This window comes from Lepidochelys kempii, chromosome 3, assembly GCF_965140285.1.
Source record: "Lepidochelys kempii isolate rLepKem1 chromosome 3, rLepKem1.hap1, whole genome shotgun sequence".
Classification (NCBI taxonomy): domain Eukaryota; kingdom Metazoa; phylum Chordata; order Testudines; family Cheloniidae; genus Lepidochelys; species Lepidochelys kempii.
Genome location: NC_136382.1, coordinates 199,585,688 through 199,605,215, shown reverse-complemented (window position 1 = coordinate 199,605,215; position 19,528 = coordinate 199,585,688). Strand labels below are relative to the sequence as shown.

The following is a 19,528-nucleotide window of genomic DNA, read 5'->3' as shown; positions in this document are numbered from 1 at the left end:
ATCACAGCTCTTCCTTTTCATTAACTTGGCAAATATACTAAAAATACCCCTTAATGTTCTGTTGAGCTGGTAATACAAGATAATACTCTCTAAAAGATTTTGAAGAGGGAAAGTACATCCAGAATTGTACAGTTAGAAGGCTAGGTTCTTGAAAGAACTGAAAGACACTGTACATCCTGCTCCTTTTTAAAAATATCAGAACAAACAGCAACTAACAATAACATCTCTTTTCCTTTAGTGAGGATTGAACAGACTGCAATGAGGCTAGTGAATTCACTGGACACTTGAGAGAAATACTCTCATAATCAGACGGACTAGAAATAGTACAGATCTTGGTAAAGATCTTTCCTGCCTAACAATAACTGCAGCAATCAAATTCTCTGCTGGTGATTTAAACTTTATGGGAAGATAACTGACACTAAAAAGAATTAAAGTTACAAATTTGAATAGTTTTGGGTCATATTTAGTTATGGATTTAGTGTATTTAAAATATAAAAAACTCATTAAGGAAAATATGTGTGGACCTTTCAGTATTCAGGAAAAACTATTTTTTCTATCCAAAAATGTGATTCCAAAAAACAGCCTTAGCTCTGCACACTGATTCCCACCATGCTACCAGAAACCCTCTTACATGTGCTATAGATATAAATGAAGTATGGACTACAAACTTTTAAATCACTACTCATCCACAGCATGTAGCTCTCAGACCATCCTCTACTTCACCATCTATTAGCCAGAAATTCCCACATCTTCCCCCTTATCCTCTATATAAAGAGCAGAGAATACACCCTCCCCAAGTTAATCACCTAGCTGTGACCAGGAGACAAACATCTTTCTCCCACCCATCCACCATTCCAAAGTCAAAAAACAATCTGTCCTGCTAACCACCCTAGCCATATTCCTACTCCAAGTTAAAGACCTCACTTTCCAAACACAGACCACACATCTATCTTCATTCACTTAACTATAGTCAGAGGCTGAGGGTTGCAAAAAACCAAAACAAAAACAAAAAACAAAACACACAACCCCAAAAAACATTCAAATCAGGCTAATAATTAAACTGTTCACCATAGAGAGGAGAAGCAGACAGCAAGTCTGTATAATGTAATACTGGTATTATGGTTATTATGAGAAGCAACTTATTACAATATGCCTGTTAAATGGATATTAGACAGTTTTTCAGGGGTGGAGGCGGTTGTTTCATGAATACACAATGATATTTTCTACATTTATATTTATTTTAGAGATGTCATCTGTGTATGCTTGAATATGCATATGTACACTGAACTGTCCATTTCCACACGTGCAAATGCTCAGTCTTGCAGAAGGGAATTGCTTGTTTTGAAAGATTAACTGCAAAGTTTATTATAAACACACAATAGCAATCTTGATTTAAATAAAGTTCGTCTATTAATTTCCTTATTTAAAGAATGCAAGGCCAGTAGACATTTTAGGAATAAGACAGGGTCCCTACCTTCCTCTCTTGCATCTCTGATTGAAACCCAGAAGTTCAAACTCCACAAGACACCTGGTTCCCTAGACATATGTTATTAATCTGCGGAGTTCACAAGCTTTGCATGATTCTCACCACCCCACGAGCTACAGAGCTTTAGAACTTGAAATCCCCAATTTCTATTCTTCCTTATCTTGCACTACCTTGTGGAGCTTTTCCTCAGCATCTCCTTGCCTTGCACAGACTTTATAAAGCACAAATTAGGCCATACAGACTTTAAAGCACAAGTCACTGTACCAAATGATAAGCAGATTTTTCTAGTTGTCTTCACATTGCTATCCTATGCTCTAGTCAAAGTAAGTATATACTGTTTCAAGTTTACAGTCAAACTTTTTTTAAAAAATCCCCACAAATGAAAGAGTTTGATATATGAATATCATTTCAAAAATTTAATCATCTCCAAGTTATGGATGTTTAAAAAAATAGGTTTTAAGCTTGCCAAAGAAATCCTCAACTGTTCTGAAAGTAATCATAAAAAATACTTTTCCAGTGCAAACTTTTAAAGGGCATAAATTTAAACACTTATAAGTTAAAACTACCAATATTAGAGAGAAAGTTGCTGCTGAGCAACTGCCACACCACCATTTGGTCCTGGGAAGGTCCTAGATGGATTGTCACATCCAGGGCCTGATAAACCCACCTAAGCAAAGGTACACTTCTCCCACCCTGCTGTGGAAGGGAGGCGTGGAGGGGGCTGGGAGGGTGGGGCGGGAGAGAAGAGGAGAGCAAGCCCACCATGTATTCAGCCTGCAGCGGTGGCTCCTGTTCCAGGGTGCTGGGCCTGGCTCCCCACTCAGGGCACTGAGACCTGGTGCAAGAGGTCAGAGCACTGCTCAGCTTTCACCTGGCTCTCCCATCATCATACGAGGGGGGTCGGGGACAGCCAGGCCAAACCTGAGTGGCGCTGCGACCCTGCATGCCTGGTTGCACCACCACACACACAGATTTGGTCCAGCGCAGGGCCTCCCCTCCACATCAGCCAGGATTAGGGTTGTGGGGTGACGGTGGAGTGTGTTTATACCTAATGGAGAGTCACAAAAAAGGACAAAAACTGCAGCTAGTTGGCCTCGAAACCACAGAGGAAAACCATAAAAAACCAGAGACTAGAACCCTCATCGTTTAGCTTCATAACCACAATGTTCTTTCTACCACTGGACTTCAGAGAAAACATCTTTTACAATACAATATAGGAAGCTTATGCTTTTTCTGAAATGTAACCAGCTATCAGCTGGCAGACTTCTTACAAAAGTATAACCAATAAACAATTGTGTAACAATACTACAATTGGTAGAATAGTTTCTTCAATTACAGTTCATACATGAGTTAGAGGAGTTTTAACCGTATAGAAACAGTTAATTGTGCAGAAAGGAAAAGCTGCTTTTAAGCTCACAGTATAGAATGAAATGTTAGGTAGAAACAAAATTTCAGGACTAAATTTTTAAGACCTATAACTAAAAGCAGTTTGACTAATTCTCCTCAAACATTACAGAAAAATTCTCCTTAGCCTTCAGTGTAAATGGCAATTGCGTGGCCAAACCAATTTTGTTAGCCAAAGCTATAAGGGTGGGAGGTGTTAAAATAGGCCTTTATAATAGCTCATGACTGTATCCTTAAACATGATCTACAAACAACTTAAAGGATGGCTTGTGTCTGTGTGTGTGTGTGTTTTCTTATTAACAGGAATGTCAAAAGTTTCATCTTCCCTGATTTGCTGGAGGACCTCTTGATATCTCCAGATGTTTACTATGAGCTGTCACACCATACCCTAATTGAAGGACCAAGGATATGGAATATTTAAACAAAGGCTTCCTTTATACCAATGCTCACTAGTCTTTGACCTTAACCAGGCAGTTACAAAAACCAAACAAAAAAACCCAGTTTGAACGGTACACCGAAAAATGTTTCCCCTCTCAAATGTACAGCTTCCATTCCCTTTGCTCTAGCTTTGTCACCATTTCACTAGCTCTCCAGTCACCACAGAAGTTCCCAATGTAGAATAGAGCTAAATGTAAAAAACCAAACTTTCGGGACTTCTTTACATACCACAAACAAAAAAGGGCCCAACTCCATTTATTGCCCTTTAACAGTCACCTTTAATTTTGAAGGGAATATACTCTCTCCATAATGGTTCCTGACTATTACAACCTTTACTATGGACAAAATACTGTCCCTCATCAATCATATTTAAGAAAAAGAAAGTTTAAATCAGTAAAATAGTTTTTAAAACATATCTGGAGTTTATTACTAACCTACAAACTGTATGCTCTTGAATTGTGTTGCTCATAACTTAAGCAAACACTGCATATGAATTATAAGTACCTTGTTGCTCTTCCTCTTCTTCACTAGATGAGGCCAAATAAGCTTGAAAATCCATGTCAAGAAGTTCATCTTTTTTAAAGTTTCTGTGTAGCGAAGTTACTCTTTCATGATCTGTCTCATCCCATGTGATATCTACCTTTAGGAAAAAAAGACATATAAAATGTAAAAGTTAAAGTTTAAGTTTTTGCCCAGAGTGCAGTTTGTAATACTTCCTATTGCAAGTTTAACAAGAGAAAACACAAACAGACTACAAAGAAAAAAAAAAAAATCAAAGGGTATCACTGACATTTCATTTCAAAAGGCAACTGACTTTTTGGTAACAGGATTTTATGCATTTAAGAACCAGTCTTAATTAAGGAGCTGCTACCAAGCATCTCCATAAAAATCAAGTAGATATAAACAATCATTAATAACTTAATTACAACATATTTTCATCTAATGTACCCTATGCATAGTATTTAGTTTCTTCTAGTGTTCCCTATATGCCCAAAATTTCAATGAGTTTTAGCTATCTGGAAAAAGTCTGAAGAGTCTGCTATTGCATTAATAAGATCATTTGTGATAAAACAGGCAAGAAGCGGTGCTATATTTCTTAAAATACACGTCAGTCCAATTAATATTTTCTTTTAAATAATCAAATTTCATTCTATATTCAAACTGAAAGTGGGGTAAATTTAAGGATGATAAACACTACTGTTCATTTATAACAATGAGGTTGAATCCGTTTAAAGCGTGAAACTCAGTCTTAACTATAGTCACAATCTATGCCTCGGTAACATACACATACAAACAGAGGTAGGCAACCTTTTAGTGGTGTGCCGAGTCTTCATTTATTCACTTTAATTTAAGGTTTCGCATGCCAATAATACATTTTAACGTTTTTTAGAAGGTCTCTCGCTCTATAAAAGTCTATATATTAACTAAACTATTGTCGTATGTAAACAAGGTTTTCAAAATGTTTAAGAAGCTTAATTTAAAATTAAATTAAAATGCTGATCTTACACCACCGGCCCGCTCAGCCCGTTGCCGGCCTGGGGTTCCGTTCACTTAGGCCGGCAATGGGCTGAGCGGGGCCTGCAGCCGGGACCCCGGCTGGCAAGGGGCTGGCAGCCAGAACCCCAGACCAGTAGTGGTCTGAACGGGGTTGGCGGCCAGGACCCCAGACTGGCAGTGGGCTGAGCGGCTCAGCCCGTTGCTGCTCTGGGGTTCCGTCTGCCAGCTCCTGACAGCTAGGGTCCCGGCTCCCGGTCTGGGATCCCGGCCTGCCAACACAGAGTGGGTACCTACCTTCTCCCTGGTTCTAGCCATTCTCTTCCTATCTCTGCACTGAGATGAGGGTGGGAGTGTGCTGAGAACAGGGCTGGGAGTGAAGGAGCTGGCTGAGGGTTGGGGTGCAGGATCTGGCCAGGAGCTAGAATGAGGGAGGGGGCTCAGGGTTGGGGCAGGAGGTTTGGGTGTGGAGCGTTTACCTGGGCAGCTCCCATTTGGTGCGAGGGGTGCAGGTGGGAATGGGGAGGTGGGGTGCAGGAGCTCCCATTTGGTGCTCAGGGTGGGAGTGGGAATGTGGGGGGTGCAAGAGTCAAGGCTGGGGTTGTGGGGCAGGGGTGCAGAGGTCAGGGCAGAGGGCTGGGAGCGTGTGAGGGGGGTGCAGGGGTCAGGGCAGAGGGCTGGGGTCATGGGGGTGCTCCCAGCCCCCTGCCCTGAGCAGCTCAAGGCAGGGGGCTAGAGGGGATATGCCCTGATTCCACCCTTCTTCTCTAAGGTCCCCGGAGCAGAGAGGTGCGCTGCGGCTCCGCTTTTTCCTCTCCTCCTCCATAACAAGGGCCATCAGCTGATTAGCTGCAGAGAGGGAGAGGAAGAGGGGCAGGAACCCCACATGCTGGGGAAAGAGGTGGGGGAAGGGGCAAGCTTGCCTGCCCTGCAAGGAGAGCATGGTGGGCGGGGAGTGGAAAAGAGCGGGCCGGGCCAGGCAGGATTTTTAGTGGCACGCTGCTGTCTGCCCGGGTCTGGCAAGCAGCAGCGTGCCATTAAAATCTGGCACACCATGCCATAGGTTGCTGACTCCTGACATATAATATCTATTTGATGTGTACATCTCCACAATCCTGAGTATATGCAGGGATCCTTTCTCCATTATCACCAATGCCACCAATCTATTATTTACATATCTTATATAAACCAAGAAAAGCGAAGCTCAACAAATTACGAAGGGTTACAAAAACACTGTTAAGATACCTTTGATGTTCCCATAGCAGCAGATGTGAAGTACTTTGGTTTATATGCAGCTCCATCCACTTCAGAGGCTATGTCCTTTGGCTCATCATCAAATGTAACATCATCTGGAATAAATCTTAAAGGGAAAGAAGATGTCTTGTTATTCAAACACATATTGTGATGTTTCAAAAGAACAAATAGTTATAGGCTCAGCTTCTCTCTAATTAAAACCGTGCACATTAATATAGAAGAATCTGCTAGGATAAGAAGTGGATAAGCCCAAAGAGAGCAACATTCAGGAAAAGGATAAAAACCATATCAGACAAGTTAATATTTGCGGTTTGCACTGTACATTCAATTTCTACATCCTCCGTATTTTATAAAATATTGTGAAAAAGGTAAGTCAAATTAATTTTTGAAAAGAATTACAATTTAAGTTAAATTGATTACTCTGAATTTTTAAAATGTAGTGCTTTGCATACGGCCAGCATAGGCATGGAATGCTTCCAACAGGTATGATTTGTAAGTAAACTATAAATCATTAAAACAGGATAGATTAGAGACCTTAGGATGCATTTTTTTTGGGGGGTGGGGGGGCCAGGAATACCTACATGGGCAAACAACTGATTAAAAAATGGAAGTGAACCAGTTAAAAATATCAAGTATGAGTGGGATTATTAAAATAACCCTAAATCTATCACTGAACATATTTATGTGTTTCCTGGAAGATCAAGACACAGAATATGTACAACATAACGTTTAAGGAGACAATCTCTCAACTTTACTTCTTAATTCTCATATTCTGACCACAGCATTTTTGAGACGAGAGGAAAACACCTTTATAAGAACTAACCTTACTTTTCTAAGCCCTATCTGCTCTTTCAGGATAGATCTACTAAAACAGTTCTGATTATTTTCAGTATTGTCACAAATTAGGAAAGAAAAATAAAGCAATTTTGAAGACAAGTGGAAGTCAATATAAAGCTGTGAAATCCTAAAGAGATATTATCTTAAAAAAATCAGAAAGCGGTCTGAAAATTGTTTATATACTATTTTTACACAATGCTTATATCTAGAGAATATTTTCCCCCTTTCAGTTAGCCAACTTCGTGCATTTGACTGAACTTGGTGTAAAGACAATTTTGTTGTTTCCCATGTTGTGTAGGTCAATAAGGAGAAACATTGTTTAAAAATAGAAAATATGATTGTAAAGTCATAACTATTAGCTGTGGGATCTCATGTGTATTTTTAATGCCTGAAACTATTTAACCTCATTTTAAAAAACTGAGTAGGGTTCAAGTAGATTATGTCCCTTGAAATGGAACTGCCTAACGATGAAAGCTACCCAGTCCATCTCCAAAAACATCTACTTTTCTAATTTAATACGTTAAGCAGAAAAGAAAGGCAGGCTCTGGGGAGTCTCAAAAAGGTTCCTGTGCTGTAAGACAAGATCTTTCTAGGATGTGAAAGTTTCATTAACAGGAACACAAAAAGTATATGTCTAAGTCATTTCCTTTGAAATACAACACCTCGTGTCTATGAGGTAATACACCTTCGCTTTTTTCCATCACGTGCAATTAAGCCCTCAACAACACTGGGATCTAACAGAGATGATTTTTATTGACGATGGCACAACAGAATTCTTCCCTGTGCAAACAAAGGAATAGTCTGGTGACAAAGTAGGACTGTAGTTTAGCCTCCTGCCTTCTTAAAAATATGAGGTTTGAAGTGATCAAGCTTTGACTTTGAATCATAAAGCCTGAGAACAAAGATGCACAGCCTGAAAACAATAGCAGCTATACATTTGCTATTCATTGAACCAACTGTAATAAAGGAACCAGTTCATCTCGTGCCTCAGGTGAAGGAAGCAAACCAAACATAAGACAGTTACAGTGTTTTTCTATTAGCATCCTATTGCTTTACTTGACTGTAGAAGATGACTGAAAAAGCAGCTGTAGTAATATTTGTATCTTGAACCCCTTTTAAAAACAGTCTCTTTAAGGTGGGATTTTTGCTTTTTCTGACAAAGCCAGATATAACCAAAATGCATGTTTTATTTCCAAGGTACTATACAGTTTTGCTAAGTTTGATAGAAGAATGATTCAGTTTATTTCCAATTTTTTAAACTTGCTTTAAATTTTTGTTAAAAAAAACACGAACGCCATTTGCTTTACCTGAGATCTACAAAAGAACAGCTACTTTCAAATTCCAGTCCATCACACTCCTCATAAATTTTATTGGCTGTTTCAGGAGAATCACATTCTACCACTGCATAGAAGTATTTCAGTCGTTTGAACTGATAATCCCTCAGTTTTTCCATATAAATACTACAAAAGTGAAGACAACATCCAAATAACTTTTGTTAAAACAATGACACAAAGTTGCAACTTCAGAAATACTTTTCAAACTTAACTTCTTAAAACCATATATTACCAACACATGGGCCTGACTTTGCAAAAAGATCAGATCTTATGCTACACAGAGTCCCACCAACTTCTATGGGACTCTGAACAGATAAGCATAAAGGTTTAACTACATGGATGCCATTCCATAGATGCCACAATCAGGATAGTGTGTTGAAGAAACATTTTCCTTAATGCTGATTAGTAAACATGTGATAGGACTAAGCCTCTTCTTGATAACGTAGGTACAAATTTTGGCAGCAAAAAAGTCTTGCCTTGTGCTTGCTTAAGAATCAAGTTTTAGAGAAGTATGCTGTGCATTAACTATTCCAGGTTTTCTCTTCTGTTACCATTATGACCATTTTACCATTGTTAAATATGAGTTTAACAATGGTTAAGTATGTTTAATTTAACTAAGTTTAAATATGACCATTTTACCACTATTAAATATGAGTTTAAAGTTGTTAACCTGGGAAAATTCTCCAGTTCATAAATAAATGCACTTTCTGCATTTTCAGTTTAATTGTATCCCATTTCTGTAACTCAGTCAATTATGATTTTACTCATTGGTATGGGATATCACCATCTAGTGGTGAAAAATAACACACAGTCCCACTACATTTTCCCATGTCTTTTACTCAAAATGAGCTATTTGTATAAACTAATCCCTATCTAAGATATAGACATGCACAATGTCTGAAAAACTATTTAATTTTTAAAGTAATTAAAATTTTATGGTGTTATTTACAAAAACTGTCTTCACCACAGAAACTTCTTAGCTATTTGCTAAGTGGCTAAAAAAATATTGCACTTTATTAAATACTAAGGTATCGCTCTGTGAGATGCTGAATGTTTTCTGTTAGAAGCTAAGTCCTCAAGGTGGAAACATGTCAAAACAGTCTTTTTGATCATTTCTTACTTTGAGCTAGCATGTAAAGGTTAAAAGGTAGATTTAAGTTTTAGCAAGCTACACTCAAATGCTGCAAGCTGATCCATGCAGATGAACCTCTGCATCCAGGTGGATTCCCACAGCCTGCATGGAACAATTTACACAACTGGGGCCTTAAGTTTTATGTCCCAACAAATTTATTCAAGTATATGATGTGATGATGACTCAGATTCAATTAAAAACACCCTCTGAAAAACCCGAAAGCATTAAAAAAAAAAAAAAGGATAAAATATAAGACTTCCATAATAATGTTAAAAATGTATTAAGAGCATGGTATTTGCAAATGAGGCCTGCTACTATCAACCATTTGTAGTTTAAATTAATACCAGTCTTTCTCTGTGGCATCCTCTGGAAGACTTAATAGTTCTACAGGTCCTTGCAGCTCCTCCTCTTTCAATCTCTGCTTTCCAAACTCTGAAGGATAAATCTACGAATATACCAAACAAAAAAGGTTATAAGCCAATTGCACAGATGCAGTGTACAGCATCCAAAAGAAAAAAAAAAAAAAATCAAGCCAGGAGTTCGGAGGATCACTTTTTTTTTTTTTCCAAGTGAGAAAACATTAAAGGATCCAATCCTGCAAACACTTACACATCTGCTTAAAAATTAAGCATACAAGTAGTTTCAGTGACTTCAATATGACTACTTGTAGGAATAAAGGTAAGCAACTATATAAGTGTGTTCAAATTAAATTGACGTACTAATACATAACATTAACTTGTGATTACAGAATTAATGTACAGCGATCAAATAATTGAAGTGACACAATCAATTTGGAATCAATTGCCAAAAAAAGAAAAAAACAAACAATGAAACTATTGAATTACTATACTTGAGCTCAATTCCCCTGCTAGTTTTCACTGTTTTACTGTCTAAGGCCCTGATCCTGCGAGCTGATCCATTCAGGCAAGACTTTATACCCTCCTACAGAACCTTACACAGAAATCGATCAGACTCCACTCAGGTTCAGGGGTCTAACCATGCAGCTCAGGTTGCAGGATTGGAGTTATGTTTGTTTTCTGCTCTTCTTTTTCTCTGTGTTAAAGACCCATACAAAAAAAAAAAAAAGCGAAACTGACTAAACAGAAGCAGTGGAACAGAATACAAAGTAATCATGCTTAAAAAAATCAGAAAGATACTTCTCTATAATCCATCATTTACAGTACTCAATAGGAACAAAAAGTAAGACAGAAGAGTGCTTAGATTATGGGACGTTTAGATGAGAGAGCATTAAGTGCCCAATTAATTTGTCTCATTCAATTTATTATGTAAAGAATAGTACAACTTTGCCAATTCTTTTGGTAGCAATCATCAAATGCATTTGGTAGGGAGAGTGTAAAAACCCTAAACAAAGAACACAAACAACCCTTACACTATCACAAAACCAAACAAAATACAGAAGACCAAAGCTGCTCAGACCGCCTAACTTTCAGCACTCTAAACCCAACCTCTTATTACATATATTTCTACTCCAGGAAATACTCCCCAAGAGGAATTAATGTAATGGATTTTATGTAGTAAATGCTCAGATGAAAGCAATCTTTAAACACTGTAGCTATTTCACTCACACAACCTTGTAACATCAATCTTCTGGTTCAGGGTAACTTAATAGATTTTTCATGGTTATGAAAAAATATCTTTACGCAATGACTAGTCAATGCAATGTTACATGAATAATTGTGTTTTGAAAAAATGGAATCAATTCAATTGTAACTGAAAGTTTGTGACAAAAACATTTATTTTTAGTAGTAGATTGAATGCCAGAGACACTATTCCTATGTATCAGAAAACAATACACTATTTCACAGTAAAAAGCCTGAACAGAGTTACTGGGGTTAGTTATAAATACTGGTGATGTTGCAGAAATATTATTTCCCTCATAAGAAATCTACAACTAGAATTGGGAGAAAACTTGCACATCCACCCTGGCTGTGCATTTTCAGGTGAACCAGATTTGTAGTTTACTTAAAATGCAAAGTTAGAGCTACAGTGCTACACACACACACACACACACACACACACAGTTTTTGTAGTATAAATTACTCATTTAGTGACAATACTGCTCTGTTTCTGTATATTACATACAAAACTACATTAAAAACAAAGTCAAGCACTCAAAAGTCAGGAAATGCCAAAATTAAGGTTGCCTGTGTATATGCATTGTGATTGTCTAATTATATGATCGCATTTTCCCCTCCCCCAGAACCTTCACTTTGTTCTTTTTAACAAGGGCAAAACATATTTTTTCCTAGCCTCATTCTCAGAAATGGCCAAACCATTTTGGCTGAAATTTTCCAAAAAAGGTCAGCCTGAGGTAGACACCCAGCACAAAAAGTTTCAACTCAAATGGATTAAGTTTGGCAAAGTTACAAGTAACTGAAAGCAGGATCTTATAATGAGAAGCATTAGGCAGCCAAGATTTTAGATGGTGCGACCAGCCTCACCTATAACACGGGATAGAATTTTAGAGAATCTACTGTATGAACTAAGGAAAATTAAGCATTTGAACTTTATGCTACTTTTGCACATAGGATTTCTACTCCTATTAGTGTCAATGGAAATGTTGTCACTAAATTCAGTGGTAACAGGACTGAGACCAATGTCACAAATAAAAATTAAGCTGTGTCAGCTTATCATCCCACACGAACACCCACCAATGGAAGGGAGAGTGTGGAGCTATAGCCTATGTTTATTTTATAAAGGACCAATACAAATCAATTGAATAGGGAGAGGAGAAACGAATGGAAAAGAAAAGCAACTTGCTGGAATCAAAATTCACTTTTATTTTTATTTTCAAATAGTTCTTACCTTTACAGAAAATATAACACCCCCTTTAGATATGAAAGAATTAAACAGAGCCAGTAGGTCTTTAGCCTTCAGCCTATCCCAGTCCATGTTGCAAACTGCCAATCTACTTGTTATCTACATTGAAGAAGAAGAAGGCAAAAATATATTAATTGTAATAAGATTTTTGGGTGCTGATTGCTGAGAGGAAACGTCTTATTTTCCAGTTACTGTCCCTTGATGAAGTCACACTGTGTTGAACTTTACAGAAAAACATAAGAATGACATCTCCCACAACACCTGATATCACTGACACGTCCATGGTTCTTAAGCAGTTACTACAGAGCAAACAGAAATGTTCAATAAACGGGCTTTACTATTTTTCAAACATACAATGTGCTCTATGATGGCCTTTCACTTTCCTAGAATGCATCTACTGTTTCTGACAACAGAACTACAGACGGCTTCTACTGCTTCTTACCCACAGCTCTAAAGCTTTTAATTTTGCAAATTGAAAATGTGACCTTTCATTTCCCCAGGGAACTTCTGCAGACCTAAAAGGAAATAGATCCCTTCCTGACAAGAGCTGACAGCAACAGGTCCCCCTGAAGCAATGTTGGAAAAAAGTTTAACTGCTAGCACAGAAGGGACAAGACTGTTTTCAGCACCATTACAGGAAGCATGATTTCCAGTTTGATCAGCAGCAGAGGCACCAGGGATGTCTGTCTGCATTTGATGACAGACAACATTACAAAACAAACTTGAAAGGCTACCTTTGGAACCATAACTTTTTAAAAATGAAAACCTTAAAATCTGATAAATGGCCCACAACAGCGGCTCTCAACCTTTCCAGATTACTGTTCCCCTTTCAGGAGTCTGATTTGTCTCACTTACCCCCACATTACACCTCCCTTAAAAACTACTTGCTTACACGATCAGACATAAAAATACAGAAGTGTCACAGCACACTGATTGAAAAATTGCTAACTTTCTCATTTTTACCATATAATTATATAATAAATCAATTGGAATATAAATATTGTACTTACATTTCAGTATATAGTATATAGAGCAGCATAAACAAGTCATTGTCGGTATGAAATTTTAATTTGTACTGACCTCACTAACGCTTTTTATGAAAACTAAGCAAACATCTGAATGAGTTGATGTACCCCCTGGAAGACCTCTGTGTACCCACAGGGGTACATGTGCCTACGGTTGAGAACCACTGGCCTAGAGTAGACCCCCCCGACACACTTACCAGAGAAAACTTTCAGCACACTAATGGTGAACGAAGTTTTAAACTCTGTCTAAATAAGCTTCAGAGGTCATAATCGAACAACATGAAATACTCCTTCCAACAAAGGACCAAGAGCACTACCATTGAGAGACGCAGAAATGAACTGAACTGATGTATCTCACATTAGCACTACATTGCTCACTCTTAGGCAGCCAACATGTCTAATTGTTTCAAACAAAGGAATACTACGAACTAATAAGTAATTAGCAGGGCTGTCAATTAATCTCAGTTAATGCCCATGATTAACTGAAAACAAAATTAACATGTTAATTTTTTTAATGGTGTTAATCACGTACATCTGGGCAGGGAGGGAAGCATCAGCTGTGGAGGGACCTGACCTGACAGGGACCTGTGGAGGGACCAATCCACCTCCAGACAGCGGGGAGGAGAGGGGAGAAAAGTGGCTCCTATCCCAGTTCTGGCAGAGAGGAAGGGATCCTGACCCTGCCATACCCCAATGCCAGCCCCGCCCCATGCCCCAACACCCCTGGCCGCCTCCTCGCTCTGGGGACCAACCCCGCCCCTCAGTCCCACACCATACTCCAATGCCTCTGCTAGCCCCTCACTCTGGGAACTGACCCCCACCCCCACCATGCCCCTCAATCCAGGGACTGACCCTGCGCCACCCTCAGCATGCCCCTTGCGCTGGGGACTGAACCCACCACCACACTGTGCCCCAGTGCCCCTGGCCAGCCCCTCACTCCAGGGGAACCCCATAGAGAAGAGGAGCTTGGCGAGTTCAGCCTCCCTGCATCAGCCTCTCCTCCCCTGCTGCCCCGTCCCGTCCCGAGGTAAAATCCACTCACTCTTGCAAACAAGGGCTCGCTCAGCTGAAAGGTGCCCACCTTGCTCAATAAAAGGAGAGCCTGGAGAGTTCAGTACCAGAAACCACGCTTCCAGAGGCAGCGGCGAGATACCTCCCTCACGCTCCTCCTGCACAAGTCACTGCCTGCTCCCCCACCCCTGTAACCCCTTGTCCTCCCGGACACTTCTCCTGCACAAGTCATTGCTTCCCCCTCCCCCCGCCCACTGAATGCAGATTTCTAAGATCAAACTCTCTTCCTCTTTGGACAAGAGGCACGCCTGGGGAGCTCAGAAACTCAATACAACAGGAGCAGCATCAAGAATTCACCCTTCTCCTGCACAACTCACACCCCTCCCATCTCTAGAATACTGATTTTCCAAGACAAAAAAAAATCTTACCCCTTCAATAAGCCAACACTCCTCTAAATAAATAATGAAATAATTTAAATAATAATATTTATACACTATTTATAAATATTTATACACACTAAATAATAAACAGGGCTGTCGATTAATCGCAGTTAACTCATGCGATTAACAAAAAAATTAGTTGCAATTAATTGCATTTTTAATTGCATTGTAAAGAAACAGAATACCAATTTATTAAATATTTTTGGATGTTTGATTTTAATTACAACACAATACAAAGTGTACAGTGCTCACTTTATATTATTTTTAATTAGAAATATCTGCACTGTAAAAACGATAAAAGGACTAGTATTTTTCAGTTCACCTCACACAAGTATGGTAGTGCAATCTCTATCCTGAAAGGGCAACTTACAAATGTAGGGTTTTTTGTTACATAATTGCACTCAAAAACAAAACAACGTAAAACTTTAGAGCCTACAAGTCCACTCAGTCCTACTTCTTGTTCAGCCAATCGCTAAGAAAAACAAGTTTGTTTACATTTACGGGACGTAATGCTGCCTGCTTCTTATTTACAATGTCACCTGAAAGTGAGAACAGGCGTTCACATGGCACTACTGTAGCTGGCATTGCAAGGTATGTACGTGCCAGATATGCTAAACATTCATATCCCCCTTCATGCTTCGGCCACCATTCCAGAGGACATGCTTCCATGCTGACGATGCTCGGGGAAAAAAAAGTGTTAATTAAATTTGGGACTGAACTCTTTGGGGGAGAATTATATGCCTCTTGCTCTGTTTTACTTGTATTCTGCCATATGTTTCATGTTATAGCAATCTCGGATGATGACCCAGCACACGTTGTTCATTTTAAAAACACTTTCACTGCAGATTTGTCAAACACTAAAAAGGTTTAAAAATCTAAAGTACCTTCCAAAATCTGAGAGGGACAAAGTGTGGTGCATGCTTTCAGAAGTCTTAGAAGAGCAACACTCTGATGCGGAAACTACAGAACTGAAACAACAAAAAAGTAAATCAACCTTCTGCTGGTGGCATCCGACTCAGATAATGAAAATGAGTATGCGTCGGTCCACACTGTTTTGGATCATTATCGAGCACAGCCCATCATCGGCATGGACACATGTCCTCTGGAATGGTGGTTGAAGCATGAAGGGACATATGAATCTTTAGCGCATCAGGCACGTAAATATCTTGCAACGCCAGCTACAACAACAGTGTCATGCAAACACTTTTTTCTCACTTTCAGGTGACATTGTAAACAAGAAGTAAGCAGCATTATCTCCTGCAAATGTAAACAAACTTGTTTGTCTGAGCAATTGGCTGAACAAGAAGTAGGGCTGAGTGGACTTGTAGGCTCTAAAGTTTTACACTGTTTTGTTTTTGAGTGTAGTTAGTTTTTGTACATAATTCTACATTTGTAAGTTCAATTTTCATGATAAAGAGATTGCACTACATTATTTGCATTAGGTGAACCGAAAAATACTATTTCTTTTGTTTTTTACTGTGCAAATATTTGTAATAAAATATAAAGCAAGCACTGTAAATTTTGTATTCTGTGTGGTAACTGAAATCAATATACTTGAAAGTGTAAAAAAATCCAAAAATATTTAAATAAATGGTATTCTATTAATCTTTTTAATCATGATTAATTTTTTTAATCACTTGACAGTCCTAATAATAAAGGCTAACCCAGAAGCAGCCAGGGAGAGGGGGAGGGCGGGAGGGGAGAAGCTTCTTGCACAATTCATTCCCCTACTGCATGCCAAAATCCGGAGGTAAAAATCTTTCCATATCCACAGCAAGGATTGAGTGGACTTCTAGGCTCTAAAGATTTACATTATATTTTTAGTAGTGTTATGTAAAATAAAAAATTAAAAAACCTACATTTGTAAGTTCAACTTTCATGATAAAGAGATTGCACTATAGTATTTGTATGAGGTGAATGGAAATACTATTTTTTCATCTTTTTACAGTGCAAATATTTGTAATCAAAAATAGTAATATAGTGAGCACTGTATACTTTGTGTTCTGTGTTGTAATTGAAATCAATATACTTGAAAATGTAGAAAGAAAAGGAGTACTTGTGGCACCCTAGAGACTAACAAATTTATCTGAGCATAAGCTTTCGTGAGCTACAGCTCACTTCATCAGATGCAACGAAGTGAGCTGTAGATCACGAAAGCTTATGCTCAAATAAAATTCTTAGCCTCTAAGGTGCCACAAGTACTCCTTTTCTTTTTGCGGACACAGACTAAAACAGCTGCTACTCTGAAACTTGAAAATGCAGAACACAGCCAAAAATATTTAAATAAAAATGGTATTCTATTATTTAATAGTGCGATGAATAGCGATTAATTTAATTGCTTGATAGCTTTAGTAATTAGCTACAAAAATTTTGCCACTCTGCTCATTTGATCCATCAGTTACAGTTACTTTATAACAATTTTTTCACTCAGAAATATCCTCTATTTAGTCTATGCTGTATACTATAGAATCACTGACTATTCCAAAACCTTACCTCATCTGCACGAGGAGCATCCGTATGCAGTTCTCTCCAGGCATGCTCAATCTCTGGTTCCTTTGGAAATATTTCAGACATATCATCTTCCTCTTCATCTTCAGAACTGGTTTCAATATTTCCTTTCCCCCTAGCCAGATCAGGCCCACTGTCACTTTCATCTTCTTCTGAATCACCATCACTATCTTCCCCTCCTGTTTCTCCACCATCTTCCGACTCCTCTTCCCCTCCTGTTTCTCCACCATCTTCCGACTCCTCTTCCCCTCCTGTTTCTCCACCATCTTTGGATATGGCACAATCAAAGCAGTCTTCATTTTTAGAAATTTCATCTAACTGGCTTTTGTTGATGTTGCTTTGTTCATATGCAATAGCAGCTTTATTCACTGAAAAGGTTAATATCAAATTTAATATTATTTATATGTGTATGCTGTTCGATAATGTGTACGGTGCTTTATGTAGAAAACGATAACTTGGTGCCTGTTGCAAGAAGCTTACAGTCTAAGTCATTACTAAGTTATGATTGTTTCTTTTTTAAAAAAAATATACTTTTATATAGCTATATTGTATATATAAATAAATAAAAATCTGACACCTGGAGAGGCTACATCAGGCAAAAGAGGAAAAGAATACCCCAAAAGACTGAGTCATTGCAGATGGAGTCACTTGGATTTCAACACTCCAATTCATTAAATTTGAACAATGAATTAAACAGAAATATTGTGACCCAAGACACTCTTAATGACAACTGACAAGGGGCTCCAGAAATCTCCTGATTCTGGTATATACTTTGTGGTTCACCAAAGAATGCCACAATGTCTTAAACTGTCTATGCCTGGTAATTCTCTGAGTGTTCTGTAGATAAGAAGCTGGACATTGCAGGGAACACCCCAAGGACTTGGGGCTTAATGTGTACTATCTCAACCCGCACAGAGAGAATGCAGCCTGAGAGACCTGGAAGGCAGTGCTTGTGTTGCCAGAGGCTGGTGAACTCAGGGAGCTGATCCACAGCAGACATAGACAAGGGCAAGGTATCTCTGGGGAGAATCACAAAAATTATGTTAAAGTTATGATAAAACAGGATTCTGAGATTCTGTACTAAACTAACTGAGATGTAGTTGTATCTTTCCCCATTTGAAGAGAACCAGAATTTTCGAACTGTGTCTCAAAGGCCCAGTACTCCTGTGATAAATTAAGGAGAAGGAGAGGGGAGGTAGCTCCCTTTTATGATCACCCAGCCAGCTAGCTATAAAACCCCGGTTAGTAGCTGTTCTCTATTTGCTTACCTGTAAAGGGTTAACAAGTCCACAGGTAAAGGGAAGTGAGTAGGCACCTGACCAAAAGAGCCAATGGGAGGACTAGAACTTTTTAAAATTGGAAAAATAGCTTTCCCTTTGTGTCTGTTGTTCTCCAGTAAAGAGGGGAGCAGGGCAGCAGTTATGCTGTGAGCAGCTTTAAAACCAGGTATGAAAAAATCAAATCATACCTCAACCCTATTTTGCTGAAACCCCAAATATGTAAGTAATCAGGGAATGTCTAGGAAGACACTATTAGGGTTATATATTTTATTTCTTATTGGCTTGTGGACTCCTCTGTGGTAACCCCAGATGCTTTTGTTTTGCTTGTAATCTTTAAGCTGAACTTCAAAAGAGCTGATGCTTGATGCTTAATCTTGACGCTTAATTTTTGTAATTGTTTCTTTTAAGATCTAGCAAAAAACCTACGTTCCAAATGGATTTCCCTTCTTTTTTGGTTTAATAAAATTTACCTTTTTTAAGAACAGGATTGGATTTTTTTGTCCCTACGACATTTATACATATGTTGTTTAATTAGCTGGTGATTTCCTTTGTTTTCTTTCTCAGCTCTTCCTGGGAAGGGGAAGGAAAGGGCATGAGGGCACCGCACATGAAGGAATTCCCAAGTGTTCCTTCCTGGGTTCTCAAAAGGGGGTGGGTTTTTTTGCACTTGGGTGGTGGCACCATCTATCCATCCAAGGTCAGAGATGCGCTGTGACTCTGGGTGTTTAATACCAGCCTGGAGTGTCTAGTATTAATTTTTAAAAGCCTTGCGGGCCCCCACTTTCTGCACTCAAAGTGCCAGAGTGGGGAATCAGACTTGAAAACTCCTAAAGAAGATTCTCCCTTAGCTCAGGTGATGGGTGGGCACCTGTGCTTCTGAAGCAGAAGAATCAGAATTCTATCCTGCTACAATTACGAAGCATCATGGCTACAGAGTGCAGCACAGTGATAACCACAAAATGTTTGGTGGCTACAGAGACGTTACAAAATATTGCTACTTCATTAAGACAATAATAATTCGAAGTTTGAACATGTGAAAATGAA

At 38.8% G+C, this 19,528-nt stretch overlaps 1 protein-coding gene across 11 annotated transcripts in view; it reads right to left on the bottom strand.

The window, feature by feature from the left end:
* The window catches only part of ESF1 (ESF1 nucleolar pre-rRNA processing protein), a 69,528-nt gene that overhangs the window by 46,325 nt on the left and 3,675 nt on the right, over positions 1-19,528 (bottom strand). For all 11 annotated transcript variants that reach the window (XR_012158324.2, XR_013635623.1, XR_012158325.2 and 8 more), the window contains exons 4-9: positions 17,190-17,572; positions 12,206-12,319; positions 9,724-9,824; positions 8,221-8,373; positions 6,068-6,182; positions 3,833-3,968 (exon numbers count right to left, since the gene is read on the bottom strand). Coding sequence is in view for 7 of the 11 variants with exons in the window: in XM_073339569.2 (XP_073195670.1) it covers positions 3,833-3,968; positions 6,068-6,182; positions 8,221-8,373; positions 9,724-9,824; positions 12,206-12,319; positions 17,190-17,572 (1,002 nt within the window). In the remaining 4 variants the exon portion in view is untranslated. The remainder of the gene's footprint in view (positions 1-3,832; positions 3,969-6,067; positions 6,183-8,220; positions 8,374-9,723; positions 9,825-12,205; positions 12,320-17,189; positions 17,573-19,528) is intronic.